Below are 24,479 nucleotides of genomic sequence, written 5' to 3' on the forward strand. Positions count from 1 at the left end.
TTTTCTGGTGTGATTGAAAACAATCTCTAAAAAGCCTCCTAAAATCTAAAGCTCTAATTCTACTGTTCTGAGCTACGAATTAAGACTTCCATTCTGTCAAGAAAGGTGTATTATCAGGATTTTAAAATTTGTCCAAAGTAGATTTTTCCAAGATGATCTTTGTAGGACAGTTTAAAAGTGAAAATATTTGCCTAGCTCAAAAATGCTTCAGCTAGCATAAGCAAACTTTTCACAGACTGTTTCCTTGCTGAACTGAACTTCCTGTCACAAACAGCATTAAAAGTAGGTTATGACACCTTTAGGTTTTTTGGGGTTTTTTTTAATTTTGAGAATACTTTTTTTTCCCTGCAGTCTTCCTTTTGCAGAGTTGGAAAAATTTTGCCCTAGTTAAAAAAAAAAAAAAAAAAAAGTCAAAGACAAAACCTGGAACTTTTCCAGCTAAAAAATGTGAAACAAGTAGAAAACTAGTGGTAGAGGAACTTTGTAGAAGTTATGCTAAAACATTACCTACTGCATTATCACTTAAAAGTGTTTAAAGCATTTCCAAGGTTGAATACTACTCAGAAATCAGAAAATGACCAATTTATTTGAACATAAGCCTTTGTAATTCAGATTATATGTGTGTATGAGTTATGACAGTTTATTTTACCCATAACTGACATCTGTTATAGAAAACCATCCCACGTAGTTCAAATTGCCAGTATTAAACAAATGATAAAAGGATGCTTCATAGCTGATATCATAAGGTGACCTTAATAATTACTGCTTAGCTTCCATCTATTATACCTATCTTGTAATACATCAATTTATGCTACGATTCTGTATTACAACTGCTGTTAGTTCTGAGGTCTATTTATATGCATGAAAAATGGCTTATTTTCCTTTGAAATATTTTTATGAACCTTCTTCAAGAAACTAGACATCCACCATTGCTAAAATTTGCAGATAACTAAGGCAGCAGTTGTCTACTGTAAAAAGTAGTCTGGATTGATTGATTGATTGATTGATAAACTGGAATTCGAAGAATCAGAGTCATATAAGGAAAGAGGATTCTTTGGATGGAAAATACAGATAGAAATTACTTGGATGAAGGATGGGCTTTAAAAAGTACACCATTTTAATTCACTCTACTTACAGAAGTTTGCTTTCCTTCACATCAACTGCCTGTGAAGCATGTGGACAGGATGTCCTGCCTTGATCCCCAGAGAGCATCACCTTCAGATAGTAAGGGCTGTCTTTCACTTCTCTGCTAAATTATGCCTGGCATATCACTGCTGTCTGACTGGAAACCTGAATCATGTCCTTCCCTTCTTCCTCTGATTCTTAGTTTTGTTGACCATGGTGACTATATGGCCTTTGAGTAATGACATCTACAATAATTTTCCTTTCTTGGGAAAATCATAGTTTTCAGTGACACAAAAGCTGTTTCTTTTAAACAAAACCCCTTTGGTCCCTTGTTCCCTGTGTTTGGTCACTTAAGCACAAAGAATTGCTTTTGCTGCAGCCTCTGACTGTTGCTTTTCATTCTTCCATTGTGGACCACCACCAAGCAGTCTGGCTTCATCTTCTTTGTAACTCATCCCTCCATCAGTTATACAACATGGTATTGTTTAATTATTTTAATTGTTTAATTATACAGTTAATTTAATTCATTTAATTGTTTAATTACACAGTTAAACAATGCATGAGCATGGGGAGGCCTTCTTTCAGTGCCTACATATCCTTAAATCTCCTAGATGCACATCACTTCACCTGCACATAGATGACAGTGGGCTAATTAGCAACTCACCTGTGCACTCCCTCCAAAAAACCTGATCATTGTGTTTTGGTGTAGAGGTTAGTAGTCTTGGCAAGCAATCCTGTCTTGGTATTGAGGTTGAAGAGACCATCTTCAGGACTGTCAGGCAGGCTATTTTCTGTAAGGAGCTGCTATTTATCTAGGCCATGATTTTGCCTTCCCTAACTGTGTTTTTGGCCTTTTGGTTCACTTTATTTTGTTCTACAACTCCTTTTTAACCTATCTCCATCATAAGTAATCTATTATGACCAAGGACAGTCAGGTTATAGGGAACTGTCTATAGGGACAGTTGGAAAAGGTTATATCTTTTATAAGACCAAATAATACAGTTGGAGAGAAAACAAGAAAGCTTTTTTGTCTCAGAGGACTTTCATTAGTTTTCTGAGCCCAAAGCTTGTTCTCTCCCCTGACTATATCTCTTGGTCTAATAAAAGATATTACTTCTCTCTACAAGCCTAGCTTGTTTGTAGAATTACACCAGCACAGCTACAATGACACTTCTATATGAGCAGAGAGACAGAAGCCTACATAATTCAAAATAATGTGTATATGTTAAGGTTATCTGTTCAATGTAGTCATTCTGAGCATAGTGATAATTACCACAGATACAGACTGGGCTGATTAGAGAATTTTTTCCAAAAGAGATACGACTCTAATAGCTATCTGGAGATGGGAATAGAAGATGCCAGTGCATTAAAGGTAGCAATAGACTCGGTGGGGTGGCTTATACCTTGTTTTCATCAGGGCAATACCAAGAACTAAGAAGTAACTGCAAAGAAATACTAAGGAAATTCTCTTAGCTACTGAAGTGAAATAATTATGAATTCTGTTAGCTGGGAAGAAGGACATTAGTGAATATATTGCAGTTTAATATATTGTTAATAGTGCTCTGAGTTTTCAAATCTGTCTTAAAAAAAAAAAAAAAGGGCAAAACAACTAGACAGAGTGGTTTGGGTGCCAGGGGCTTGGACTTACCACTGCTTGTTTGCCTAAGGACTTAGTTTTGATTGTTCTAGGATTTAAAATTTGCTAAAAACTCAGAATGACAGTTACTGAGAGTAGGACTATCATGTGCTGTGTAATGCTTAACTAAGTTACTGTTAATGCTTACGTTAGAAAGTCTGTGGTCTGTATTTTCATGGGTTCTAAAGGTGGTAAGAATTAAATTGATAAATGCAGATGTTCATGCCAGAAACCTGATAGTCCAGGCACAAGACAGAGATGTTCTGTAAGGGCAATTTGTCCAGCCAGATAAACCAGCATAGCTTTCTGGATGCTCTGGAGAAACTGCCTGTGATCTCCATAACAGGAGCTATTAGAGGATATTCTGGATGCTCTGGAGAAACTGCCTGTAATCTCCATAACTGGAGCTATTAGAGGATATTATTCCATGAATAAATTTGTATATTAAAAATAGATGAAGTATTCACTTAGTTTTAGTGCATGTTGCAGAGAGGCATTTTACCTTTCCTATAACAGTACAAATTCTCATTTTAATGGGTGTTTTAATGCAGTGAAAAGTGAGCTGAGCATAAATCCCAGGTGTTGTACTAAAAATGGAGACATATTCAGGACCTTTCCTAGGAAGAAATATAGTTGCATTTGCAGGTGTAGAGATAGGGTTGGGTCCTCAGCTACACTCATGAGGCTTATTTTTACTAAAGTACTCTGACTTACACCAACCAGGATTCTAGCCTTGAATGCCTTATATTCAGGTTCGCATTTGCAAAACATGATTGCATATTAGGAGTGCAATGAAGTGCAGGTTAAATGAATAATATATAGCTATGTCAAGACAGTTAATGAGAAGTGTCTAGAGTAAAGTGTTTAAATCAGAACTAATGCTGACAGACTAATAGGTTCATCTCTGCTTTAGACAATGGATAGATGCCACACCAGGTAATAGGCTCTTTTGACTTTTTTTTTTTATTCAGCCTGAAGTAGTGGACTTAAAGGGATTGCATAGATGGAGGTTAGTCTGACAGCAAAATTTTAAAAGACCATGATATGATTCTATGATATTAAAAATACCTCAAAACTGGAATAAATAGAGGAAGTTTGTGTTAAAGTCTGAAATTATAGTAATAATTTCTTCTTTCTTAGTTTATGTAAACCAGTAAAGTTCTCTGTCATGACTATGATGGAGATGAACACTCAGATGAGAGTAGTCCGGACACTAGACACTTGAAAGAGTTCTCTTTCAAGCAAGCACTCTTAGCCTTGGAGATATTTACACCTTCTCTAGCATGGCTGTTAACCTTAGGGCCTACTGATTGGAAGATAATGAGTGTCCCCAGTGAAAAGCTTCGAATATTCATTGGAAGGTAATGCAGTGGTACCCACAGGATGTTGAGAAACAGGAGTCCAGGATTCTGTTCCTGGGCTGTGCCTAACAACTGGAGCAGTATTATTGTTTTTAAGTCACCTTTCCAACTGAAGAAATTTCTCTCTTCTCTTGGGAAGGAGCTTAACATACTTACTTTCATCAGCATAACATAAAGGCTGTCATTCTGGCATATTCACAAGTAGATCATACAGAAAGAGAATTCATAGACATTTCCAACCCCTCAGTTACTGGTTATACAGGAGAAACAGCCTGGTCACTGTCAGGCAGGCACCATAAACAAGGTATACCTGAAATTTGGGGGGAAATGAGGACAAAATACTTAATTTTAGCTGTAACTTTAATGATAATTATGATTACAGTAAAAAGCTCCATGACATAAGTTACTAATGTGTACTAATGTAGTTCCTACCTCAGATTGTTTACAGTCATACCAAGTGGATGCTGCTGAAAATGGGAAGCAGTGCAAGCAATCAGGGCAAGCACAATAGCTGTAAGGTGCTCAAGAAGGTAATTTGAGCCCAATTTGATTTGTTAATATAATCTTTAATATAACTGATTTGTTAATATAATCTCTAAAATTTCTCTCTTCTTAAAAGTAGTAGATCTTTTCAAATGGAAAGATGATTTTAAAATTCATATTATTCCTTAAAATTAAATCCTACAAACGCTGTAGTGATGAGCACAGTATAACTTCTTACCTGGTTAAATAATTACAGCCATATATGCTCCAATAAATTCTTAGAAGGATTTTTGCAATCTTAAACTAAGAAAAATCTCAGTGGTTTAAAGTTCTTTGTTTCTTTACATAATCTCCGCATTGTGCATGCGAAACAGGATCTATTGTGGGAATATAGTGCGCTAGCAAATATAATTCCCATCATTTGCAAGATGGATTTATAATGTGTTTCTGTAGTTTTAATTACTGAGATATATTGCTAATTGACTGTCGTGGCAAATTCCAGTGTTATTAAAACAGTGATTTTCATTTGTAATGAAAATGTGTTTTACTGATTCAGCTGTTCTAGAAAGGGCTTATTAGAATTGTCAATTAATCTTTTAAACTAATGGTTTACTATTTTCCACAAGGATCCTTTATTTAAGCCTTCAGGTATTCTACTATATATCATTTGCCATTTAAATGTTTATGGTGTTCTAACAAGCTTATTTACCATAATAAGAGCAAATAGTTGCACTGTATGGAGCAATGAGTTTGTAAAACAACTCCCACTGTCAGCCATTGTGCTCTCCAGAGCAAGCTACTAAAAATATTTTGTCTTGGTAGTCAAAACTCAGCTTTTTCCTTCCCAAAATTCTTTAGCCTCCAGTTTTGTCCAGTTGATGGTAAAGCAGAAGAGATATGGGGGGTTTTATTAGCACTTTTCCTTAGAAACTTTGAGTCTAATTGTCAGAGTAGTCTTTTTAGAATCTTAGAATCATTTATGTAGGAAAAGACCTTTAAGATCATCCGGTCCAACCATAAATGGTCATAGGCAGCTAATTCTCAGAGAAACCAGTAACATTCATGTGTTTAAATACTAAATGAGCCATAAAGATATCCTCCCAAATATGGAAAAGTAAGAAAACAAATATTTCAGTGTTTGTGAGTAATATTTAAAGTGCAAAAAAGGATCCTGTGGTAACTTCTCCTGGCTGTTGGGTTTTAGATACTCACCATATTAAAGTTGCTTTTGGTGCAAACATCTCAGGGTTTGCTTAGTCCAGATCTGGAGATATTGGTGGGTTATGCATCACAGAGGGTCATAGCCTGCTTCTGTAATGTTATTTTATTGTGGTGCTTTTTAAAATATTCGTTAGTAAATATTAGGCATATAGAAATGTCCCACTTTTTTTACAAAATGCTATACTACTTAGCTGAGCCCATCTTTAATAGGCAAGCTTTTTCCCCACCCTTACTTCAGCATATAAAATTTATGCTCTCTTATGCCTCTGTTTCTCTAATACAAAATCACCCACTCCTGTATGTGGCTCCATTGAACTAGCTACTAACAGATCCTGCTGGGTTTTAGATATTCTTCTGTGGAGCACTGTTTAGTAGTAAATACAGTGGGTTCCAAACTTGCCTTAAACCATGTATGTTGTGTAATGCACACAAGCGTAGCATAAACTTTTAAAACAGGTTTTGTACAGTCTGACTCTCAGCTATGATTGCTGTACAGCACCACCCCTAGCAAAAACCACTGTGCAATCAGAATTACGCTTTTCCTGGTGATCAGATGATGATGTTTCTAAAGTGTCACTGTGGGCATCATCAGAAGACCATAGAAGCACAGGTCTGATGTAGCAGATGTCCTGTGCTATATAGAAAAGAAAGAAGCTGAATGTATGTGTTGTTTGTGCTGAAGGTGAGTTTATAGTGCTAGTAGGTAGAAAGGAAATTGCTTTTGATCATTATCAGTATAGCATTTGGTTATCAATGTAGCAGTTCTGTCAGGGCCTCTAGCACAGAACTAATTTCAGTAACAATTTATTGATGCTAAAAAAGCCTGTGCTTTGGAACTGAGGCTAGATCACCTGCAAGCAAAAATCTTAGAAAGGATTATCTGCACCCCACAGAGGGCGGGACCCCTGGTATAAAACAGACCATGATCTAGTTCCTCAAAGATTTCCCAGTGCTTGATGCTCCTGGCCCCTGTGCTGACCTTTAGGACTCTAGGTGAACACATTTGTTCTCATTGCAGTTGCATTTAGTGGGAAGAAGCTCCCTTTTGTAATCCATGTTGTTGGTCACAAGCATCTCTTCAGATTTACACTTGACCTTTCTGTTCTCTGTTGCCCCAAGCTTCACAGTCTGAAAACAGCCTTCAGAAGAAGCTGTTGCTTCTTCTCAGCTGTTGTTTGGTACTAATACTCTGCTTGGTCACTGCTGTTCTAAATTTTTTATTTCTCCACTGTCAGTTCTTCTGCCTAAGAAAGCTGCTCTATGCTGAGGAAGTGGAAAAACCACCCCACAACCTTATTTTCTTTACCTACCAAACTCAAAAATACATGATCCAGTAAATCACTTGCAGTATCTGGTCCATAATACACTGAAAACTGGTGGCACTCTAGCCATACACCCTGTGATGTACATACACCATATGGGTTCTACTGAAAGAATATTTTCTAGCATATCAGTGACAAAATGTTGCTTTGATTTACCAGGCAGTATCAAGCTAGTAAGCCTGTGACATACCCAGCTTAGCAAGCCTCTATTTTTTCTGCCAACAGTGAGAGTAAATCCTGGATTTTAGGAATACAGTATTGATCCATGTGTAAGCAAAGATTGTTTCAATCTCTGTGTTTCCCATGTAAGCGTCACGGGAACCTGGAGAATCAACAGAAAGCAGTTTATTATCTAGCACTACACTCGCTGCATTGTTGTATTAGCTTCTTTGTAGTGAGAAACTTGAAAGCAATAGTCGAGTAATAATGTGTTTCATTTGCCAAAGGTCCCCATTCTTTAGGCACTTGCAGGAGTGCCTTCACATATGCATATGTAAAAAAGAAACCGGTTAAATTTGCCTTTCATGTGAATTTCTCATGCTCTATCAGCATTATTTTGAGGCAGGTTAAGATTTTGTTGTCGGTGGTGGTGTTGATGCTTTGTGAGCAGGTTGTTTCAGAGCCCCTGTGCCTGGGAACCATGTTGCACTAGCATGTATGAATAGGAGATGCTCTCGTCAGATCTTTCTTCCTTTGTAACATATTTAAGAAGGAGCTGGCAAATTCATCTGTGCTGAACAACAGAGAGTGTAAGCTACTTTGATGTTGTGTAGCTTCTAGACAGGTACAAATATGCTTTAAGATAGGTATATCATCTGTACTGAGCAGTGGTGCATGTTCTCACACTACCTGCATACTAATTCCTTTGCTTTTCATGTTGGTGATGAGAGGGTGAATATATCTGAGAAGACAGGCACCCACATTCTTTGGGATAAAAATAGTATCTTATCACTCATGCCTTTCTTTGACTTTGTATCTGGGATTTGGAAGGAGCGTTTTCATGCCAGTACATCAGTGCCTTGAGTAAGGCATGATGTGTTTTTCTGTCTGTTTCTTCTTCTGTGTTTCATGCTGAAGTTAATTATGTAGCAATGCCAAATATGCTAAGTGTAAGTATATATTTAAAAATGAGGGTGTCCTCTTTCAAAAGGTTTTCAGAATATGTATTTCCATGGTACGTGCGTTTTAGGAATATTTCACACCCTTTACTCAAGTCCTGTGAATGCAACTCTTGTTTTTCATGCGTAAAGAAAACCGCAGCAACAGTACTGCTCAAGGAGCATGAAGTAGCTAAATAAATAAATACATCTGCTTTTGAGTTAAGTAGTGGTGGAGTATTGCTTCATTTAAAATCCTTTAGCCTGCCAAAAAAAAAGGAGATTCCCATATGTTTATCTGAAGAAAATATACTTCATAGCTTTGTGTTTCATATGAAAAGATAACCAAATGTAGAATTCGTTGATGCGTTTCCATGCGAACAGTGGTGTGATAGTTCTGCTCACACTTCAAAAATAGGGCTAAAGAGGTACCACTGAGATTAATCCAGATGTTCTGTAGCCTCACTGGGGCTCGTGTACCTAAACACAGCGTTCCTTGTCAGCTGCCTTTAAAACAAGCACAGATCTCTTTAGCAGGTCTCTCTTCCGGTCTCTACTACTGCTCTTCTACTGCAGCTCCTGGGCTGGAGCTAAACAGCAGCCTTTCTTTTTCTTTCCGGCTTGGACAGTGATGAAGCTAATACACAATTCTCCATGTGGATTTACTTCCAGAACTGACTCCTGGACTGCTAATTCTGTGGTTACATTCAAGGGGAGGTTTTCATTGCAGAAAAAAACCCAAGATGCTTCTTAGCATGCCTGCTCACAGAGCTGACTGCAATGCAGTGTGGAGGTACTCAGGTAACTCGGCACTGGCAGTGGTCAGCTGCAGAAGCAGGGTGTTCAACATACGACAATTTACTCTGAAGGATTCACTTATGTGGTTTATTGGACTGCATTTGTTCAGAATTCTGCTTCATAAACCCACTTTTCTCCAAGGAAAATGGTGCTGGATTTGTTCTATGCTATGACAACTTTGATTTATTTCTGCAATGCTGCCCCCAGAATTTTTAAGCCCTGCAGCAGAACAAACAGTTTTGGTGGATATTCCACTTTGTCAAAACCTTTCTGAAAAATCAAATCCCCCAAAAGCACCTTACTAAGCTGAAGCGAAAGCTGGGAGTCTGTTGAAGGATGTTTGTATACTCTCAGGGAACTGATGAAAAGCTGAAATGTGCAATGCATGTTTCGTTGCTACCTGTAGAGAGGGAGCTTCACTCAATCCAATGGAAAACAACATTTTTCATTGTTTGTCTGTGATCAGGTTTGATCAAAGGTTTTACTATGATACAGAAATCTTGTATGTTGTGATCTAATAGGAACTGGAGTGTTCAAAGTAAATTTTGAATATTTTTCTCTTTGATTTCATAAATATGCAGTGGTGTCCCAGCACGAAAAGGGCCAAGTTCAATCATAAATCCTGATTTTTAAATTCTTTTTTTAGACCTTACATAATTGAGATAAAAGACATCCTTTTAAACTCTTCTAATGCTTAATGAGAAAGGAGACAAATTAGGAATTAAAAATCAAACGGACTGTATTTAAACTGCACACAAACCTGAACTTACTTGGTATTGTCAATTTCCATGAAATAATTCAGACATCAGTGAGTAAGCTTTCAGTGTAAAATGAAAATGATATTCATGAGTTTTACCCTGGCAGTATGAAGAACTTTGATAGTCTAAAGGAGGGTTTGCCTCCTAAAGACAAAAGAAAGAGGGTGAACATGTGCTTTGGGGAAAGATTATTACTTTCTCTTTTGTTTGGAGGAGGAAGAGCCTATTTATGTCCTTTTAAGTTAATTTAGTTATGTCACCTGATAAACTATAACAAGGTGGTAACCTGGTCTCTAGAAAGTAAAATCTGCTGTTAAAAAAAACATATAAAAGTAGATGTTAGACTTAATGACTAATATCTGTCTTCGGTGAAGCTTTTATTTTTTTCCTTCTCAATGTCCTTTTGTTCACAGTGTATTCTGGGTAATATATGGCCAAGTCAGATCAGTTCATAAATTCTGAAAAGCAAGTGTGTTTCTCGGGTGGTTACTGGCATCTCCATAGCTGTTGACCAGAACCCCAGCCACTAGTAACATATTGTTGTCAGCTGTTGCACTTTTGCCTCAAGTTTCAGCAAAAGGAGAACAAAAGCTGCCTCCTCACAAAGATCATTTTGGCATTCCAGCAATGCCAGCACATGCCAGTAGCCTGCATGCATGTGTTTGCTCTGTGTTCTGCGCTTGTGGTACAGCACAAATGAAGAAGGATGGATACTTTCCCTGGGAATGCTTGCTGCTGCGCAATCCCAAGCACCACTGGGATTTCCAGTGGAGCTTTTCCTGCACAGCAATCGACACTGAAGCGACTGAATGGCAAAGGGGTGATGTCTGCATCGGGTCAAAGAACAGGATTTTCAGAGTATTTGACTTTAATTGAAATATGGAGGCAGTGGGAAAGAGATCATTATCTGGCTCATTATTATCCTTGTCCGGGTCTTTTCTTAGGACTTTTGTAAGGATTTCAGGGGATGGGAGTGAAAAAGAATTATGAAAGGTGAAAGCAAGAGAGGCAGGGCTATATAATAATGTGTTTTGTTAAGTCCCGTCTCCCTCATAACAAAAGAGAGAGGAGTTGAGAGGAAGTTTCCTGAGAGGACTGCCTGAGAGAAAAGGAGATCCAAGGGCTAAAGAGAAAGGACCCAAAGTGATTTGAAAGATGAGTCAAAGCTGGATGAAGTGGAAAGTGAGGTCCCTTTACCAACACAAACCCTAAACAAAATAAAAAAAGGCAAGACAGGAAAAAGGTATGGGAAACAACAGGGGGAAGATCAAGGGAAAGAAAAGCAAAGAGGAAAGAAAGTATGCTGAAATTACACAGAGAAATGGCAAAAGGCATTGCAATATGGGAAGGAGCAAGATAACCACAGGTTAGGGAACTGTAGGGAGTACTGAGTTCACAGAGAAGACTAAAGAAGGAAAAAAGGGTGTTTTCCAGTGATAAAAGAGAAGACACTTAAGAGTGGGAAATAATAGATTAAAACCACCAAATTTCAAATGAAAGGGAAAGTAGTAATAGAGAAAGTAAGCTAGAGATGAAGGGGAAAAAAAAGTGAGGGACCATTAGAATGACACGACTGGCTTGGTAGATGGCTCATTATCTTTGAGATGTGATGATTTACTATACTTTCAAAAAATCATGCCATTAGGCTTCTGGAAGCTTCTAAGCATGAGCTTCAGGAGCAGAGCACACAGCAGAGCACACACTAGCTATGCAGTCTATGCTTTTTTCCCCATACATTTAGCATTTGTCAGTGGTCTAAAACATCCAATTATAGCTTCTGGCACCAATCTGGGTGCATGAGTCCTTGAGAAAATATTGAGTCAAAAGCTAGTAGGCAAACAGACAGCAGGTTACCAGCAGGTAACTTTCCATTAGCTTCTTTATTTCAATTCAGTAAGAAAAGGAAATTTGGGCAGTCCCCAAAGCAAAAAATTTTATTAACTCTGTGCAGCATTATTCTGCCATGTGCTTTGGCTTCGAGGAAAGAAATTCTCACTTAGGCCACTTGCACTTGTGTCTGTGATCAGTTACTAAAACAAACAGACCACCTTGACTGCTGCAATTATAATCCTTAAGTCACTGGATATAAAACTACACTTCGGTATTCACATTCTCGTAACATAACTTGAAAATAACAGAGCGAGTCCAGGAACAGGTCATTCCTTCTAGTCCAGAAACAAATTAAAGCAATAAAACATACTGTACAAAATAATTAACTGAATGCACAGAACTATATAGGTTTCAACACACAGAATGTAGGAGAAACAAGTGCTGCTATATGTTATCCAATTTGTTGAACACAGTATTTTCTATTGATTTTAACAACTTATTACTTGCTGACTATTACCTAGGCTCCAGTGAAGGGAGAAGTTAAGCATAGAAAGCTTTCTTGATAAGCAGTAGTCTTAGGAAACTACTGTGAAGAACAAAACTGATCCTTGTTTCTTTAATCAAGCCCAGGAGTACGAAGGCCCTTGATTAACCCCTGGCTAACAGGCTTTTTGCAGGTTTGTTTGACCAACTGTTAGGTGATGGCTCGGGAGCTGAACTGAAAGGACTCTTTACCTAGGTGACAGAGTGTCTGACTAAATTTTATACAACTGACAGTATCAGAATGAGAACCAAAACATTTTTTTTCTGGCTTTTCTTCTGTGAGATTCATCTGTAGGATTAGTCTCTGATTTCTCAGTCACTGTTGGGCATATTGTTGGACAACAACTGACAAGAGGCATCAGGAATACTCCATGCAAAACTATTTCTGTGTTGTCCTGCTTGAATTTTGCCTAAATTGTTGTCCTAGCAAATTTTGTAAGTGCTGAATCCACAAATAAAAAAAAAAAAAAAAACCCAAAAACAAACCAACCCACCTTTTTCTTCATTATTTTTTGTTGTGTATTCCATTTTGAGTCTTCCCAGCACATCTGACAATTAGAATCTCCTATCTGAGTGATGTTTCATGACAGCTTCATGGTGTCTTTTCCAGTCATGTGAATTTATTATGCCTTGGAATGGAAAAGGGCATTATTAACGCATATTTCTTCTGTTGAAAACATATCACGGAAAAAGTCAGTTCCTAAAGCAGGTTGGACCTGGGTGAAAATTGAGAAGGGAGTTTCTGAAGAAGATATGGCTACTACAGAGGAGGCTGGTATTTCTGTGACTCTCTTATGAACTGCTAATGGAGCAGTTCCTCAACAGTGCGCTGTGGTGGGCATTTCCACTGGAAATGTTTTGTCAGGCTTTCTGCAGTAAAACCAAGAAGGAGGAGTGATAGTGATCCCGGTATCCTGATCGATTCCAGTTGCAGATATAATGGTGTTTTATCTTTCAGATTTCCCTTGCAGCTTCCCTAAAAAGTCTCTTGACTGTTTTGTAGTGTTGCTGTGATGCAGTCTGAGTTCAGAGGTGGTCGCATTGCAGTGCTGGATGAACCGCTTCCTGTACCTTTTCTATATTAATTGAAGAAACAGAACACTACATTCTCTAATGAGAAGCACTTAAGCAATGCATTCATTGTCAGTATTCTGGTTTTACTTATTTTCTGTGATTGTACTCAACTGTGATCACACCAGGCCAATGTGTTTTACTGATCAATTGACAGTTTTAATCTGCATTATGTTCTGCTAGAAAAGAAGTTGAAGCTGTCACATACTCAGCAGAGTTCACTGATTTCATGGTAGGGGAGAAAATCTGACTGTAAGCTCTGTTGTAAAGGCATTATAGATTTTACTGTTCTAAGTTCCTTATAAATCAATGTCTGGAAATTGCAGATATACATAAAATAGATTTTGCCTATTTTAATATCGATATACAAATTGCAGACCTTCCATAATACATAGTTCACATAGGCAAAAATTTCTAATGAAGAAGGGAGGTCAACTTTAGGCTCTGGCAGCAAAACAAGTGAGCAAACCCCATTCTAATAATGATGGTAGAGGGGATAACAAGCTGGGAGGTGAGATGATCAGAGAAAGATTGTAAATTGGATATCCAAGGAAGCAGAACATTGACAACTTTTCCGTCTTCATCATTTTATACCTGAATGTAGCAGAGTGAATGCTGTCATCAGAATAAATAAAAGAAGCTGCAATGGAAGTAAAAAGCACTATAATTGACAAAATTCATGTGGTATGAAGACAGCAAGTATGTGCTCAATAGAGAGTCCCCGTCACCCATATTGTTCTACACAAATCAAGCAGAATTAATGTGAGATTCTGTTACTGCCTGATCTATTCTTTCAACTACCAGAGAAAGAACGAAGAAAAAAGAAGTAAATGCAGAAGCAGCCAGTGTTTTGTAGAAGCAGTTTAAGCAAGAGGTAGAGCTGGAGGTAGTGTCATCCCACCCCCATCTTGCTGTTTCAGCAATAGTTACATTTGCTTCTTGCTGCAATGACAAGCTTAAATTGTCATCAATAAATGTTGATTTGTTTTCACCTAATAATAGTAAGCAGCTCCACCTCAAAATCAATTTCAACTTTATTGGCAAGGCACTGCACATTTGTCTTTGCCATGACTGTGCTGTATAAAGGAACAATTGAATTGATAATTAAATGAACAATAATTGAAAACAAAATGTGTCTTTTAAAAGGAAAATTAGTGCTATGCTAAATTTCCAGGAATCAGTTATGTTGTTTTTTTGTTTTTTTTTTCCTTAAAAAGATAGGATGGATTGGGCTAAAAAGTTAGTTATATAAATATGTACACATTAATATACATAATTAGAAATGGACTTTAACCTCTGAAGGATACAAAAGCTTTTCAGTAACTTTCTAGGGTTTTAAATTTGGCAAAAGCTGTACATTTTCTGTGGTAATTATACTTCAAACATATTTGGATATGCTAATTGGATCTAAGTTCTAATTAGTTTCTTTATGTGACTAAGAATGACAGTCGCTGAGTAAATTTAATGCACTTTTGTTCTGAACTTAGTGCTGTTTTCAATATTTTTAGTACAGAAAATGTAGACTATCAAATGATTTGCTTTATAGGATGGCAGTGGTTTATCACAATCAGTGTCCAGTGCACACACTTCAAATACATGCACTACATTTCACTGCATTATTACGGGTAACAAACTTCAGCAGTTTTATCGTTCAACTCAGAGTGTGGAGGGCTTTGCCCGCAGGAGTGATGAGGGCATGGAACATGTCAGCAGTCTATCCATACTGCTGTGAACATCTAGACATGCTATAGAGGTACAGAAGGAGCAGAAATAGCCACTATAAACTGTTGTGGGTCTTTGTGATCAGATGGGGACATGAAATGAGGAAACCAAGCAGTGAATGTTTATGCTTTTATTTAGAAATAGGTATTGGAAAGATGAGTAATTGCAAGAGATGAATATGATGCCTTATACTTTAGTTCCTCCTTATATCCTATTGCTACTTCCAATGATTTCTGCTGCAGTTTTGAATCCAGTACTTCCTTGATTTAGTTGTTACTTGAGATTAAAAGTAAGCTCAGCATTACCCTTGCTCATTCCTGGAAAACAGTATAACCTTAACTTCAGAGCAGCAAGAATTAGGACAGCTCTGAGCACTTCTGAAAATGTCAGAGAGAAATTACAACATTGGTTTAAGGCCATCTTCTATTGGGAAACATAGAATCATAGAATCGTTTAGGTTGGAAAAAACTTTTAAGATCATCAAACTTTATCATCACATAAAGGTTTGGAGTTTTTACTTTTTGAGGCACCCATTTCTTAAGGAGGCATCTTCACGTAATTGATATTAATATATTGAAATGAAATAATTTAGAAATTACTCTTAAATAGCCTAGTGGATGTAATGAAGAAAACAAGTATTTCAAATGGTCCATTTCTTAAATTGTTATGTGTGTGTACTTGGAGTTTGTTCCTGGTTTTTGTCTCATTTCAAAGGATCTATGAAACATATATACAAAGGCTTTTCCCATGAAGGAATAATAATTCTTTCTGTAAATTTTCGTTCAGTCGTGGTCAGGAAAGGTACTCCTGTTCTTTCACCGACCCCTTCAGCTGATTCAGGCACCCTGCCATTTCAATGACTGTGCATTAAAGTACAGCAATGTTTCAGATATTTTACAGTTTATATTTCTTGCAGACTATAGGGTTGAATTATCTGAGAGACTAGTCTTACTAAAAGCCACTGGGCCCAGCAGTAACCTACTGATGTTAATCTTAGTATTGTCAGAGTAAGATCTTTTGTGTCTTTAAATACAGACACAAAAACTGCCTGGGTTTAGAGGCTTAAGTCAGCTGCCCGCGTCAGAAGATGAACATCCTTCCATAGATTTCATTCACCATCCACACAGGAGGTAATTCAGAGCAAGCACTGGAACCTGCAGGTGCCTACCTCTGACTGTATGACGGGTTTACGTAGGCAATCAGTTTACATGACATCATTGCGACCTTTCTTCAAAGCCCAGTCATTGTCCTTCTGTTGAGTTTTGGATTTAATACTGGCAATTGTACAGGCCAGATTAATGCGGTAATGAATTACAAAAATTAAACCAGTAGTGTTTGTATGTGGTGCTAAAGGATAAGTGGTTGGTTTGTTTGTTTCTCCAAGATAAGCATCTACCATCATGTAAAAATGTAGGCAAGTTATATTTTCAGACAAGCTACATTACAGGTCAGTATCTACTAAATTCAGACTGAAAGGCAGTGAGTCCTAGAGAGATCCCTGAGAAAAAGCTTCTGTCCATAGAAGCCCAAGAAATACAATAACACCAAAGCAAAGCATCTCATAGCGAACTCCTTTTTCTGCATTATCTGTTGCAGTCCTTTCTCAGTACTGTGAGGTGGCTATCCGATGGTCTTTTCCTCAATCATCTTAAAATGTGATTTTTAACCTGGCTAAAAATCACTGCTGTTTCATAATCAATGACTAGTATAAGATTCAATTAAAACTAGTGTAATTCCTTTCTACAGAATTCTGCTAGGAAAGATGGGCTAAGGAGACAGTGTGCTAAAATTATGGTAGCTATTATTTCTCCAATTAGGGTATTAGTGAAAGGTGGAAGTATTGTTACAGCAATACTACTTTTTAAATGTTTTTCATTAATACAGAAGTCCTCCCTGAGTTCTTCTAATGCAGTACATTACCCCCAAACCTTGGATGCTGTCATCCACTGCACACTGGTATTTTAAAAAGCACAAACTGATATCCCTAATTGCTTAATTTGCAATTTAAAGATGAATCTGTGCGCGAGCCTGACTTTCCCTCCTCTTGAGTCCAGAAAGTGTTCTGTTTATTTCATACGTTCCTGCTTAAAGCCACCTAAAAGGAATGACTGGCAAAGTTTTATGGGCAATGACAGAATGATTTCTGTTTTCTTTCAGCTTGGCTGCTGGAATCCCATCACTGGTCTGAATGGGTCACTAACAGACAGAAAGTTGGAGAATAACATGCGAGGAGTGGTTCTGCGTGTGGTGACTGTGCTGGTAAGCAGATCCTCATCCTTTGCACTGGCAGGAATGTATTTTCTTCCTTTTGTCTTATCTTTTTATTAAGTACACCATTTTACCAGGAACTTAGTCGATGTTCTAGTGTCTGATTTCATCTTGTCAATACCAAAGCAATGGAGTAATTTCTACAAAATAAAATTATGTATCAGCAAAGTTCATTTCAGAGTGAATTGAACACATTAAAACCTATTTCTTCCACAAACACATAGTAAATTAGATAACACAACAGTATCAACTGATAAAGGGCAACTTCAAGTGCCCTTTTAGCTAAAGTTACCTAGCTGAAACTTTAAATGACTCATAAGATGCAGCTGCCTTCCAATTACCTTGCCAAAATGAGTGCAGTCTGACACAAATTGCCACACTCAGAAAATATTCAGGGTCAGCTTAGGGTGAGTAGCGTTGTATCAATAAAACATCTACTGTTCCATCCTAGCTCTTCTTCAGCAAGATTCTTCCCTTGTGTGGACACCTTGCATTAAGCAGCTGCAGCAAAGTTGTAGGTTTAAAGTAGAACAATGTCTACCAGAATGGGAAGGTATTTTGTGATATGAGGCCAGCGTATTTCCTGTCATACATTTTGGCTGCTTGAGCAGAAGGAGTGGAAAAAGAAGAGCGGGAGAAGCGAGGAGGGGCAAGGAAAGGGACAGAGAAAGAGATGAATATAAGATGTATAAATCTCTTTGGACCAATGCCCAAGCACAAAGTTGACCCAGGGTTGCAGAATTGTAAAGGTTGTATTGAACTATTTCCATCTCCCTGCTATCTACTCATGGTTTTAATTACCAACTCGGAGTTTGAGGGACTGATCGCTTGCTATCAAAATAAGGCGCAGTTTGTATTGCTGACATTGCATGATGAAGGAAGAGGCTCAGCCATGGGCAGAAAGTGAAATCATCAGAGCATGTCAGTGACAGAGCAGTTTTTTACTCCTCCAATTATTTTATGGGTCTTTAAAACCTATTACCTGTCAGAGTGCCCAGTCTGTTCTGGCTCTTAGTACACTAGAGAACTTCCTGTGATAATATCTACAAAACAAACAAAAAAAAAAAAAAAAACCACAACAAAAAAAATCAAACAACCACCACCAAGTAAGATGTATGAATGCATAGAAAAAGACAAAGCAGTACAGTGGGGGTTTTCTAATTTAATTGCATGTTTATCAAAATAGCATCATGGTGGCTATGGCTGGTCTTTGTGTTCTGCCCAATACTGATGTTCATTGATTCATTATAATTTTATGTTGACAAAAATGATCAGAGGATTTTGTCTAGCAAAATAATTTCAAATTAAAGCCTTGGGGTTTGTTTGTTTTTTGTTTTATTTTCTTATTTCTTCTTCTGTCTCTCCCCACTCTATTCCTCTGATTTCATCCCCAGTTATCTTGAGCTGCCAGAGAGCGTTCTTCTTTCAAGTCATTATAGCATGAATATTTAGCAAGTTGCAAAAATACAAAGATACCATTAGTTATGCTGATAGGATTCTATATTAATAATAAAAACAGAAGGTGGACATTTAAAGTTCAGCACACAGCACATGGCAGTTCAGTCTTCTCACTGCAGGCCTCGTGTTGTCTCATGGGAGCACACAAAAGCTATTTGGTTTTGTTAACAGTTTTAAAGCACAACTGGTGATAATTTCCATGCACAACTAGTGAAAAACACAATTAGTCTGAATTTAGCTAAAATATTTGTTAAAATCTGCTACCTTGTTTTGCTACCTGGCTCTTGTTTTATATTGGATGTGCACTGACGGCAATATATGGGGAAGATACAAATTATTCACATTGGCTTCATAACATAAAACTTCCTTTATTCTCTTAAAATTGTAGAGCCTTGTGTGGATGGTCAGAGCAATCTAGGCAAAACCAACTGTGAACTACACTACAAATCAAAGTTCATTTGACTTTACTCAGCAAAGATGAGAGGCAAGGATTTTGTAAACTGTATGAAAAAAGGGAGGAAGCAAATACTTACTTAAACTCCTGAGCCAGTAACAATATTTTCATGAGCACTTCCTTTGACTGATGATACTTTCCCCTAAATGCCAGAAATCGGGAAGATAAAATACCATTTCTACCTCGTCCACAAACTGTAATGGCTGAGAGGAAGGCAGGCAGGCATGCAGACACTAACATAAAATCAAGATACTAACAAAAAGTCTGAAGAGAAGTTGAACAGTGCAGATGCCAGGATTTCAAAGTGCTAATTATTTCTAACCCTTTCTAATCTTTGGATATCCACAGATGTTGCTGCCACTTCTGTGGGTGACAGAGATTTAGGGTGATTACCCTCTAGCAGTTTCTCTTACTGCTCTTAATATGCATAAGTAAGGGTTATTCATGAGGATGTGGTGGCTTCTAAATAGCTTTCATTAGCATATCATTACTTCAAACATATATGTTGTTATAGGATAAATTTATAAAGCATTTACTTGTTGCTAATTGTAGCTGGTTCCCATCTTTATTCATGTAGCTTATTACAATGGTGCAATTATGTTATTTTTCCTGGAATAGAATGAATAAATAGATATACTATTTGAATTTGAGTGAAGTCTTGGCCGGGGTGCTGTAACACCTGAAATGAAGCAAAGCTATAAAAAAACCCACTAATACTTGTTTTCTCTCTTTTAAAAATTAGATTTTTAATCTCCCTGTTTGTTGTTATTCAATTTAGACAAACTTGTTCCTAGAAAAACTTAGTCAATAAAGACACTGACTAGAATTTCATTAAGCCCTATTCATTTTACAGCTATTATCAAAGGACATTTCGTCTTAATGCTGTTATTTTTGTGAAATAAAAATTACAAGTTTTGTTTGGACAAATCAACAGAACTCTTTCAGGTAAATCAAGACCATAGTAATATACAGAAGTGCGGTGTTCATCTGATATCATATCTTCTGGATAGGACAAAACTGGAGATTTAACCTATGCAATGAAAATGTGCGATTCTTGCCTTTTATGTGGATGCAGGAGGGATTTCACCCATCAGCTTTATTCTAGCAATGATCTTTATCATACTTCCTTTTCCATCTTTCTCCAGGTTCTTCAATTATGTCAATAAATTTCTGTTAAAAGTGAAGAATCTATTCTTGACTATGAATGATTAGTAGTTGTTATTAATTCTGCCAGTTTCTAACAGTATGGTCTTGATCTGGGCAAAGAAGGTGGCTTATGTTAAAGTTAAATAATGATACCTTTGAATATGAATAGGTTTCTTTTGCATTGAGATTTGAGAAGTTAACATTAATTTCTTAATTTTTTCTGTTAACGTTTCAAATCTCTTGTGTCCTTCTAGGTATGAACCCTTCTCCTCTTCCAATTTCATTTTGTTATGCCTTCAGGTTGAAAAGGACACATTCTAAAATTGCAGTAGAATTTGAGAGGGTAGCACCTGAGTTATACTGCATTATACTTATTATGAAATGAAACATTCTGTAGTCAAAAAATGATAAATAATTGTGATTAATTTCCCTAAAGCAGTCCTTCAAAAAGCAAGTGCCGAACAATTCCCATCATCTGCATCCATCCACTAATCCTTTCCCTAGATAAATTTAATAATTATGGGCTACTTATCTGCAGATCTAAAACAAAATCTCTTTGTGAATATGACAGAATATAGTATGTCCCAAATTGGAAATCTCTGGTTTCATTTGGCAGTGAATCCTGACTCCTCTGAAGTTAATTGGAATTCTCACCTTTGCATAAATGGGGATAAGAAATAATTCCTTGTGTTTTATTCTAAGGGGAACTATAGTCATGCCTGTGTACATGTGATTCAGCATTTTAACCTGACTTGGATTAGTACCACACTTTCTACACTTCTAGAAAAGGTTTATCTTGTCATACTTAAATATCAGGTGTCTCTGTCTTGGACTGCTTCCCCACATGTAGTTGAAGTCTAAAATTTGACAAGTTACTTTTAAGTTCAAGTGACTTGCTGGTGAATTTCTGAAATGTATAGTGAGTTTCTGAAACGTAACTCAATCAAAGGTCAGCATAATAACCCCAAACAAATTCAGAGTGTCTTGACTGAACAATTGTCCAAGAACAAATTTAGCTAAATATCCATTTTGGCTATTTCAGCTTATCCTTTTCTTTTTCAGCTGCTCATTTTTATTAAAAGGGAGCTAGAATACAGCAGATATTCTCATTATATCATTTTAGTAACAGTGGCAATTAATGAATTATTCATATGAATGTTAAGCCATCAGAAATGAGATGAGATATGGCCTGTTTGAAAATGAATAGGCCAGCAGGTATTCACAAAATCATGTTTCTAAAAAAGCCCCTGTTGTGCGAAAAGGAAAAAAGTTTGAAATTCCCTTTTTTAAAGAATTAACACCTGGATTGAAAAGTACAGAGTCTTTCCTGAAAGCGCATAAGGTAGAACTTGCAAATAGTGCAAAATATATTTGTGATTTTACATGAAAATTCAACACAGCTCCTAAACAGAAGGCATGTATTTTCATATCTGGATGGTTCTGCAAATGCAGGCAGGATGAAGGAAAGAAAAATAATAGTGAATACTGAATTATGCTTTGCCATACATCCCTGTGCACTGTTTCTGGCGAGTTGCTTGCACTGAGCTAGGTGGACCAGAGGCAGTTTGGTGACCTTTGCCTCTGGGTGGGCACTCTGGGACATGGTGTAGTGAGAGGCCTGGCAGAAGAGTAGAATTAAACCACAACAGTAGACAAGCATAGAAGAAAAAAAAACAAAAAACAAAAAACATCATTTACACCAGGGAAAATGTTACCATATGTGGACTAGCTTAATTCTCAATGGTTGGCATTAAATGCATGAGCATTTTTTGCCCAGATTGGGAAAGAAACAAACCTGAAAGCAGACAGTATCTTTAGGGACATGAGCTGGCCAGAAGTCTGCATCTCCAGTCCCTTTTTCTATTGAACTTACCACTCGGAGAAGATGAAAAGTAAGATATGAAGCTGAGTCCTGGCTTTGAAAGCTGAGACTGTCTTTGGGATTTGACTTCCAACACGGGTTTAAACAAAATTTTACAAGTGCTTTCCAAAAAGGTGGAGTAGCTTTCAGAATGATAGAAAAAGGGAGAGATATAAGAAAGACAAAAAAACCCCCAGTGTTTAAACAGATAGAGAGGAACAAACAGGATAAAAAAAAATGACAGGACAAAACTATCAGTGAATGACTGTAAAATAAAGATCAACTGCAGCAAAGATTATGTGTGGGATACCTCAGAAAATACTGAGGTAGTATTTTATAATAATGCACAATCAGAATAATCTCACAGATAATGCCTCTTCCATTTTCTCCCCTTTTTTGGTGCTCACTTTTCTCATGTTGCCCTGATCACTTTCCCCACTTTCACAATTGAATGGTGTGTACTTCTGTGAATCCTTCATTCTGTCATGTCATGGAGCTGGAATGGCAGAAAAGCTGTGATTGATGTAGTTTAGTCTATCTGAATTCTGTCATAAAATCTCTAGATACTCTAACTCAGGAATGCATTTAGTGTATACCGCATGTGCTGTAGTTAACACAAGTACTTTAAGTTTTAGAATATTCCATTGCTAATTTTAAAAAATGCAAAGTTTCCTAGGCAGCAACAAATCTCTGTGTCTTAATTTCTCTTCCTTTTTGCTGCCAATATCCATCTTTGAAAGAAGGTTGGAAAGAATGGATCTTTTATAGACAAACAGATCGAGAAGAATGCTCAGGGAAGTGGTGGTAAATTATAGCAACAGTGGTAGAGGAGTTAATTTCATTAGTAAATGAACAAAATCATCAGGAGTAATGACGCGTGACAGGATTAGGCTCACTATTTACTATTCTTCATAGGTACCCTGGTTGTTGACATGAAAGCTGTCATTTAGTATGAGATACATACAAGGAGACTGGCTTTCATGTATGGAAAAGTTAGCTGGTATTGGAATAGCTTTTCATGGGGTAGATTTTCCAATTTGGAAACATGAACTCAGATTTCAGGGCATGATTCTGGACAAGCATTTATTGAAACTGAAATTCTGACATTAAAAGATTACTCACTCTTACAGGATTTAATAGTTTGCTCATGCCTAATGTAAGGAGGACTTTTTAAAATAGCTTGGGATGTATGCTGACAATATGAATCACTTTTTAATCTCCTAAAAAGTTACTGTCATATCTTTAAAATTTAAAAAATTGAACTTAATTGCTCTTCGATTGGTCAAAAGTTTTCTTAACGATTTTAAGGATAAGCAAACTTAATAGTTACAGCAATTTTTTCCCATCACAAGGTACGTGTAGCCCTCAGAGCTCCTATTACTCTTTCTAGTGTTAGGAATACTTAGGCATTCAGTTGTAAAAAGGCTGTGGAGTCTGCTTTGTCAAAGGTCAGTCCAGAAAGAGCACGTTCGTGTTTGTCTTGCTTAGTCTAGGTACTTTCATCCAGAGTCAGAGAAAGGGAACAGGGTTTTAGAGGTTCTTTCTAGCTTGCATTTCCATAAAACCATATCTATTTCTAGGCAACTAAAATATTACTGGAATAAAGGAACATAGTAACATGTATAGAGAATTACAAACTAAGAAAAGGGGTTTGCAGGATCAGTTTGTATTGACCTAACTCTGCTCAGAAACTTTAGTTCAGAATTATTTGTAATTAAGGGGTGGGTTTTTTTAGAGTTTGCAGAAAATGCAATAGTGCTCTTATCTCCCAACTCCATATAATGTGTTTTACACTGCTTCTTAAGTAAAGATTTCATCTTATGAACATAATGGTTAGCAACAATTTAATTGTAAAAAAAAAAAAAAAAAAAAAACCAACCAAAGAAAGGCACTTTTCTTGCAGTTCTAAGCCTGATTATCTCAGGTTCTTCATATAAAGACTTTCATTTCTGAAAGTAAGGAAAGACAACTAGACTTCAATTGAGCTAGCTATTGTTAGAAAGCAAGGAGATAGTGCTGGGATATACTAGCTCCACAGTGAGCCAACTTTTTTACCACCCTCACTGTAAAAAATCTCTTCCTTATACCTAGTCTGAATCTATCCTTTTATAGTTTAAAACCATTACCCCTTGTCCTATCACAACAGGCCCTACTAAAAAGTTTGTTCTATCATTTCAGAGAAAGTGACAGTATTAAAGCAACAAAGCAGGTAAGAGTGGAATTTGTGCATTTCTCTCTTGGTGACTAAGAACAATGACTCACAAACAGAGATGGAAGAAAGTAAGGTTCCTAAAGTGCCTCCTGCCCTCAGCCGTCTGCCCTGCT

The 24,479-nt window shown here is 37.1% G+C and overlaps 1 protein-coding gene across 5 annotated transcripts in view; it reads left to right on the forward strand.

Moving 5' to 3' along the window:
• The window catches only part of GRID2 (glutamate ionotropic receptor delta type subunit 2), a 744,842-nt gene that overhangs the window by 574,465 nt on the left and 145,898 nt on the right, over positions 1-24,479 (forward strand). For all 5 annotated transcript variants that reach the window (XR_003992319.2, XR_003992318.2, XM_030492665.2 and 2 more), the window contains one exon: positions 17,125-17,226. Coding sequence is in view for 3 of the 5 variants with exons in the window: in XM_030492665.2 (XP_030348525.1) it covers positions 17,125-17,226 (102 nt within the window). In the remaining 2 variants the exon portion in view is untranslated. The remainder of the gene's footprint in view (positions 1-17,124; positions 17,227-24,479) is intronic.

This window comes from Strigops habroptila, chromosome 7 (genome assembly GCF_004027225.2).
Source record: "Strigops habroptila isolate Jane chromosome 7, bStrHab1.2.pri, whole genome shotgun sequence".
Taxonomy (NCBI): Eukaryota; Metazoa; Chordata; class Aves; order Psittaciformes; family Psittacidae; genus Strigops; species Strigops habroptila.